The 8,126-nt window shown below is 37.6% G+C and overlaps 1 protein-coding gene across 1 annotated transcript in view; it reads right to left on the reverse strand.

The window, feature by feature from the left end:
• The window catches only part of CD163 (CD163 molecule), a 24,271-nt gene that overhangs the window by 4,270 nt on the left and 11,875 nt on the right, over positions 1-8,126 (reverse strand). Inside the window, exons 7-16 of the mRNA XM_015591457.1 lie at positions 7,896-8,126; positions 5,805-6,119; positions 5,394-5,708; positions 4,917-5,009; positions 4,522-4,836; positions 3,081-3,401; positions 2,059-2,367; positions 1,507-1,539; positions 1,189-1,302; positions 8-74 (exon numbers count right to left, since the gene is read on the reverse strand). The exon at positions 7,896-8,126 is cut by the window's right edge and continues 5 nt beyond it. Coding sequence (XP_015446943.1) covers positions 8-74; positions 1,189-1,302; positions 1,507-1,539; positions 2,059-2,367; positions 3,081-3,401; positions 4,522-4,836; positions 4,917-5,009; positions 5,394-5,708; positions 5,805-6,119; positions 7,896-8,126 — 2,113 coding nt within the window. The remainder of the gene's footprint in view (positions 1-7; positions 75-1,188; positions 1,303-1,506; positions 1,540-2,058; positions 2,368-3,080; positions 3,402-4,521; positions 4,837-4,916; positions 5,010-5,393; positions 5,709-5,804; positions 6,120-7,895) is intronic.

Consider the following 8,126-nt stretch of genomic DNA (forward strand, 5'->3'; position numbering starts at 1 on the left):
TTCATGCAAGAACTCCTGGTATTGAACTTGGTGGACAGAATTTTCTCCTCTCAAAGAGACTGACAGCAGAGGTCCTAGGTTAGAAAATAGCAGACCAAAATTAAACTTTCACTGCCTATGTGTGCTTTTCCCCAGCAGTGCAAACATACTTAATCTTCATCCAAACCCTTGTCATTTTTTCATTCCATTCTACTACCAAGCTTTTCCCTTATAATGACACAAACTCAGATGCAGTGGGATGATGCTAAACCTCCTCTACCGCCATCATAGAACAACGCAGTTTCTTCCCCCAAGGCAGCCAGCAGTCTTTTCTAATTCATTGGAGCTTTCTCTAAAATCGCTCTCACATCTCTCTCCTCTCCATTTTCACTATAAAGTCCTCTTCATCTTTCATCTCAATTAATTCAAAATGTTATCCTTGTCAATAATGTGGTCTTCCTTCAATTGCTCATATGTCCTGTTGCCAAACAGAACTTTCTGAAAGGCTGCTTGACTATTTCACTCCCCTATATAACACTCTTTATTGACTATTCATCTTCTTACCATGGAATATGGAACTTCATAATTTGTTTTTTCCCCTCTTCTCCAGCCTTGTCAGTAACTTCTCTTCTTGAGCTCAACTTTTACTCCCCCACCAAACAAAACAACAAATATGGCATCCATTAAGCTTCTCTACACTTGTGCATATTTTTCTCTTTCCTTATAATGCACCTTCCCCAGTTCTTTGAACTCTTCTCTTTAAAATTTGTCTCAAATACTTCCTAGAAGCATCTGATATTCCCCCTTCCCTTACAGTTAGTTATTCTCCTCTCTGTGCCACTTTTTTCTTTATTTCTATTAATGTATAATACTACACTGCAGTGTGTGTGTGTGTGTGTGTGTGTGTGTATTAATAGCAAATAAATGTTTGGGCAATAAAGTATTCACCCTAAACTATATAAGCATATTCATTATAAACTATCAATTCTATAATGTCCCAATTAAACATGTAAATGGAATACAAGAATCATCAATACAACCAAGCCCCTTTTCTTTTCTGAAATCTTGTTTCTTCTTTTTGAGAAACTGCTAAAGCCTGTTACAGCCTTCATATTTCTGGACATTTGATGCTTGAATCTAAATTTTTTTTTTTACCCAAGAGACTTCTTATCTCATAAAACGTTAGAGAGAACATAATTTGGCTCAGACCTGTAAGTCGCTGTAGTTGTCTTTGCTTCAGAAGCCACAAGAAGAGTGCAATGAGAACAGCCAACAGAATGACCCCAAGGACTCCAAATGTGACCTGGAGTGGGAATCTATGATCTAAGCACAGTAAACATCACAAGAGATGATAATGTCGTAGTTAAAATACTTGGCTCCCCTAGTTACTATATCTCTCTTAGGTCAGATACAGGATTGCTGAAGTGAATTTCATATCCTCAGGACTTCTTTTGACTTAAAGTCTCTTAACAAGGATTCTAAATAATACAGACAATTGGTCCCATGCTCATAAATCCCAGGATATACCTGTGGCATCTGACAATCCGTTGCTTGTACTTTCTGTAAAAGAAAAGAAGAGACTTGATTCTAGGAATAATATATAGAATAAATATTTCTATATTTATTTGTATACTTGAAACTTATATAATGTTACTAACCAATGTTACCTCAATATATTTAGTTTTAAAAAAAGAAGATTTAGGACCTGGTGATTGACTGAGGGAGGTGATAGATGAGAGGAAGAGGAAGAAGTTTGTATTGGAAAATGGGATTTTATGGAAAAAATTAAATTTTTTTTCTATTTTCTATGTGAGCCTCTCAACCAAGTGAATTACTCCTTTCTACCTAAAACTATGGTCTTTTTGTCTTTCTTCCTTTTGCAGGGATATAGATAGTAATAAACTTCTCCTTGGTGAAGGCCAATGTATAACAACAAATATTTTCATCATTCCTTTAGACTGACACATCATCTTTCCCCACTAGATCTTTTTTTTGACACATCCAATCTTTACACAATGCACTTCACTGCCCAGCCCTTCTTTGCTGCCAGATGTTCCAACTTTAATCCAGTATCCTCACCTGAGCATATCACAGCAGCATCTTCCTTATGGCCACAGTCACTGTGCCCCCAGGATTTGGCAGGACAATCAAACAAGGAAGACTCATTCCCTTTGCACTTCACTTCATTTAGCCATATGGGCCCAGTTCCCTGACCAAACTTCGCCTCTTTTAGTGATTTCAAAGCTGAGCCACAGCCCAGCTGTCGACATACAACCTGAGCATCGTTAATGTCCCAGGAGTCATCACACACTGTCCCCCAGGAACCTCCGTGCCAGACTTCCACACGTCCAGAACAAGTAGTGTTTCCTTCTCGAAGTCTTATCTTGTCTGAAAAATTAGAGACAACTAGATCATTTCTGAGAAGATAAAAACTCCTTAGAGGTCACAGGGGGAAAAGAGAGATTTGAAACTCTTTTCAAATCTCTATTTCAAAATTATGCTTATTTAATGCATATTAAAAATATATTTTAGCAAAATTTATCTTTTATGAAAGCACATGTCCTTTCATCAAAATATTTCATCCTGGACATAAGAACATTAATGTGACTGAGGAATTGTCAAGTGAATAACGTTAACATTGTATAATGTTAAGTTATCTGAAATAGAAGAGAGCTTGGGAGATTGCCAGGTACAAAGAAATCTTCCAGTTGAGGAAGATGGAGAGTAGGGAAATACTTCAGGGTTGATCTTTCTGACTGCTTTTCTCTTTACATAAGTATAGTAAGATAATATTTGAAAAAAAGTGGGAAAGGTAAGGTAAACCATTCAATAGTCAAATACTGAATCACATATTCTCTGCTCCTCATTTGTTCACAAGGGAAGCAATTGAATAAATCTCTCAGGAAGACCATGGGGAATATGACATTCTTTTGAAAAATTATCTTTGATACTAAAAATCTATAGGTCAAATTAAATAAAACCAATTACACTGTCCAGGTAGAATAAGTATTAATTAGAGTTTACTCATTTCCGGTCAACGAGATCAGAAGATGACGGTGAGTCACACAATGGAATTTTCATTTCGGTTAACAGATACTCACTGGCACATGTGATCCAGGTCTCCTCTGAAGGGCTAGCCGGTGTCTGCTTCCATGGAGATGATGGGCACTGCCATAATGTGTCAGGTCCTTTTGGACACTTAACATTGTCCACCCACATATGCCTGGACATTGTCTGGGCCTCAGAGGCAAGGCTAATATTCCCTTTGTCCGCACAGCCCAACTGCCTGCATACTACCCCCACAGTGGTTGGAGACATGTTACTCTTGCCAATGCTGCCCCAAGTTCCATTGTAAAAAACTTCCAGACGTCCTGCACAGGTCTCTCTGTGGGTTTCACTCATCAGTCTCAGAGACATGAACTCTGGGATAAAATACAGAGTTAGTAGTTTCATATCTTTGAAAATTCAGAAGCCTCCATTCCTTTACTTTGATGTGAGAATGGCTTTAAAAATAGGTACACTACGTCAATTACTAGTAATTCTTTAGTAACTTTTGGGTGATTTAGTGCATTTTAGTACAATCTAGTATTCTCTAAATACCTTTTGCTTTTTCTAGTCTTGAGTTTTGTACTCAGAGACCTCTTTAGAATGCTACCAATGATTCTAAATTTATTTCTAGATCTCAATAAAAGACTCAAAGCCTTTTATTAATTTACATATTTTGGATTTTTTCCTCTAAGTTACTGTATTTTATCCTTAAGAATCTTACTCCATTCATTTTTTTTTTTTGCAACTGTCCTTGGCAGTTAAAATTTATTGAGATTCTCAGACAATAAAACTAAGATTTTGTGTATGTTACCTTAAAATGAACTATTTCTCTTTCTGACACTTCACAGTTTTGTTGTGTATGTCCTCTACTAAACATATGTCATTAAACGTGAAAGATATCCAAATCACTTCTGGCACATAGAATGTTTCACTTCCTTCAGTTACTGAGTCACAGTACTGTTTTTCCCAATATATTACAACTGAGTACATTTTTCTATTTCACGATAGTTTCTAAAGCTTGCTATGTATACAAAACAAGATTGGTATCCTCTTATGGTAATTTTTGCTCCTATGACAAGTGAGTGTCATTAATGAGTCTGTCATAAAAAATTACGTGGGCATGTTAATTATCTTTTTCTCCCTGGAATGTAGCACTGATGTATTTCTTCTTGTCCCTTTTAATCTATTTCTTTATTAATAAAGTGATTATGAAGCGGTGCATTGAATCCTTACTGCAATATCCAACTCCATATATGTTTATAAAAGAACTCATTATTCGTTTCATTGCAAGCTTATTTCTTAATTTTTTTCCTTCTGATTTTATACTACCTTGCATATGAGGTAGCACTAATTTATCAAATCTGTACTTCAAATCCTGACTCTTGCAATAGTTCTCTGTGCTTTTCAGGGAATTATCTCAGATTAGTATCCTGCATACCTTTGCCCCACCTCAGTCCTTTTTTATTGTGACCAGAGGTCATGTGCAGAACTTACCTGAGCAGATAACTCCTGCATCCTCCTTATGCCTGCAGTTGTGCCGCCCCCAGCCATGTGAAGGGCATTGCCAGACATGAGATTCTTTTCCATTACAGTTTATCTCATCTAGCCAGATGTGCCCCGTTCCTTCCCCAAAATGAGCAGAACCAGTGGCATTAACGGCCACTCCACAGCCCAACTGTCTGCACACCACATGGGCATCACTTAGGTCCCAGCTGTCATCACAGATGGTCCCCCAGGAGCCCTCATGATAAATTTCTATTCTCCCAGCACAGCGACCATTTCCATTTACCAGACGAAGTTGACCGCTCCCTGGAAAGAGAAAATAAAAGATTAATAAATGCATTCCTAAGGATTAAGATCACTTTCATAGATTGGTCATGGATTCTCACCTATACAGGCAACAGCATTTTCTTCTGAAATGGTAAAGCTTGTTGGGTCTGAAGATGATGAATTGCACAAGGATAGTGTTTGACTCTGGTTTCCTGCAAACATCAAACTGCTCAGTCATACAAAATACAAAAGGTAGGGCGAGAAAGAGAGATCAGGTGAAGTATTAAATAAATGAACTGAGGACAAACATAGCTATAGACAGAAAGGATGGGTCAGGGATCAACCAGGCTGGAAATTAGTCACGTGCTTAAAGAAAGGCTGACACATGGTAAGCACTAGATAACTCTCAGGTCCATGAAAATTAAATTTACACTCTCTAAGAGGACAAATGGGGTTAATATTCCAGTACACTTCTCATGACCTCTCAAAATAAATCATTCCCTTTTATTTTTGTTTTTCATCCTTATAGGTATACTTGCTCTTAAGGCACACCACCATGCGAGAGGCTCTTCATTGACTGCCCTTGATCCTCTTACCTGAGCAGATTACAGAGGCCACTAGCTCTGCAGAACATGACGATGCACCCAGAGCAGTTACAGGACAATCTCCCACATTCTGCTCAGTCCCAGTGCAGTGAAACATGTGCCTCCAGACCTGACCACTTCCTTTTCCAAAATGTGCTCCTTCTGGGGTAGAAAGGGCAACTCCACATTTAAGCTGCTGGCACAAAACATGGGCATCTTCCATGTCCCAGTGAGAGTTGCAAAGAGATCCCCAGGTCTCAAGAAGCTTGAGCTCCACTCTTCCTTCACATGAAGACTTGCCATTCACCAAGCGAATTTCTGTGTATCCTGGAAGGAAACAGATTTTAAAAAGATGTCTGTGACTACCTAACCCTATCCTCTTCACCGTAAGGGAACAAACTGAACGTATGCTTTGACTCTCACTTGAGCAGACTACTCCAACGTCTCTGCTGTGGCTGCATGTTCCATCTTGGCGGGGTGCTACTGAGCAGAGTGAAAGATGAGACTCGTTTCCTTCACACTGGAACTCTTCAGGCCAGATCTGTCCATTTCCTTCTCCAAAGTGAGCTCCCCCCAGGATAGAGATGACTGTGCCACATTGTAATTCCCTGCACAGCACGGTGGCAGCTTCCAGAGAGAAGTCAGAGTCACAGACAGAGCCCCACTTATCGCCATGTTTTATTTCAACACGACCAGAGCAGGGAATGTCCCCTCCAACCAGTCTGGGTTTCCTGTGGGCTAAAAAATAATATTTCAGTGAGAGATAACATGATTCCAAGATTTTCCTTTATGATAGAAGTCAGGAAAAAAGTGAAGAGTGAGAAAAGGAAGTCAGGGTGTTTAGTGATTTTCTACACTCATTTCTCTTGGCTTTTTTTTTTTTTTGCCTAGAATTGAGCATAACAAATTCTAGACCTCTGCATTCCTCATTAGTCTAATTCATCTGAGAGAATCCCAGAATTTTGCCTCCTGGAGTCAACCATTCCTGGAGGCAGGATAACTTTTTTCTTTCTGTATTTTCCTTACATCGTTCACAACATTGGAGACCACGGATGATACGCATCCACTTGCTCTATCTGTAATCTGAGTCTGCTTGGGCTTTTTCAAATGGTTTAATATAAAGTTTCTCAATATAGTTCATATTTTCAAAATGAACATCAGACCTTTTTGTTTTCCTTTGATATCTGTTGCACTTGATACATGAGACATTTCTTTCTCCTGTGTTCTTCTTCTTCCTGCTTGACAGTGCTTTAACAGAATCTCTCGTGAATTCCTTGACTGAACGTTCTATTCTCAACTTTCCCATTTTATAAATGGACATCTTCTCTTAACTGCCAATAAATATGTTTTCATGTACACTTTTCTCTTTAAATTTATATTCATAAACATATCTACTTAGACATCTGGAACTTAAGGAGTTTGAAATTAAATGAATTACGTATTGACAAATCCACTGTATTCTTTACTCAATTAATGATATCCAAACCAAATTAGAATGACCTGAAATTAAACCACTTCTTTATCTACCATAAGTATAATAATAATAATAGTGAACATTAAGTGAGCGCCTATTATATGGCATTTTACTAAATATTTAACAAACATCATTTTATCCTTACAATTGTCTTAGAGGATTTATTAAAATTATTCCAATTTTACAGAAAAAGAAACGGAAACAAAGAAGGGTGTAGAAATTTGCTAAGTTCACACAGCAAGTTAGTGCAGGCTGGGATTTTAAACCAGGTAAAATACTCCAGAGCCTAGAATCTTGACTCTCTCAATACACTTTACATGTGGAAAGTCACCAATCTCTGTCAGTCCTCCAGCATATATATTTTGAGTATTTTTTTGCAATTGCTTTAATGTAATTTGTTATCATGTTATATAGACCTTTGCAATAGCTTCTTAAGTAGTCTCCTTGCTTCTAAGTCCTCTTTCTAATAAATCTGTGACATGATCACAAATACGGTATTAAATTTCAAATATCTTTGTCTTCAAGATAATTTGATGTTTCTTTACTATTTCTACTATAACTTATCCTTTTAACAAATACTATTAAGCACCTACAATGTTTTAGGCATTTGGGTGGGAAAGAAAGTCTGTCACAGAGTTTAGTCTGTTGGTGAAGATAGATACTACTACTAATAATAATCATAACAACTTATTGATCATATGTAATTCCTGTGAGGTAGCTGTTTTTGTTACTACCATTTTTCTTTTGAGGAGATTGTAGCATTGAGAGCTTTGATAGATTCCTTCGTATCACCCATCTATTAAAATTAAGAAGATATGGATAAATACTAATAACTTAGCATACTTTAACATACTCTATGATGTTACCTTAAAAGCCTTAATGTTTATTACTCTATCAATCACACTCGATGCCCCAAGTTAAGGATGCCCGGGCATACTATGCTTTTTCATGCCTCTGTGCATCTGCAGAAACTTTTCTCTCTGCTTCTAATGTCCTTTCAGACCTTAAATTAAACTTAATATATGAATTGAACATTTTACCTGAGCAGGTAATTTTGGCTTCTTCATTGTGATCACAGGTAAGTCCACCCCATTGCCAATTCTTGCAGTCCCAAAGAGAAGTTTCATTTCCACTACAGCTGCTTAAAAACAGCCATGTGTTTGTTGGTTTAATTTTGGAAAAAGTTTGGTAAGATGTTCTGAGTGCAGATCCACATCCAAGTTGCCTGCAAACCACATCAGCTTCTTTCAATCCCCAGCCTCTGTCACACA

The sequence above is a fragment of the Pteropus alecto genome, unplaced genomic scaffold (genome assembly GCF_000325575.1).
Source record: "Pteropus alecto unplaced genomic scaffold, ASM32557v1 scaffold94, whole genome shotgun sequence".
Taxonomy (NCBI): domain Eukaryota; kingdom Metazoa; phylum Chordata; class Mammalia; order Chiroptera; family Pteropodidae; genus Pteropus; species Pteropus alecto.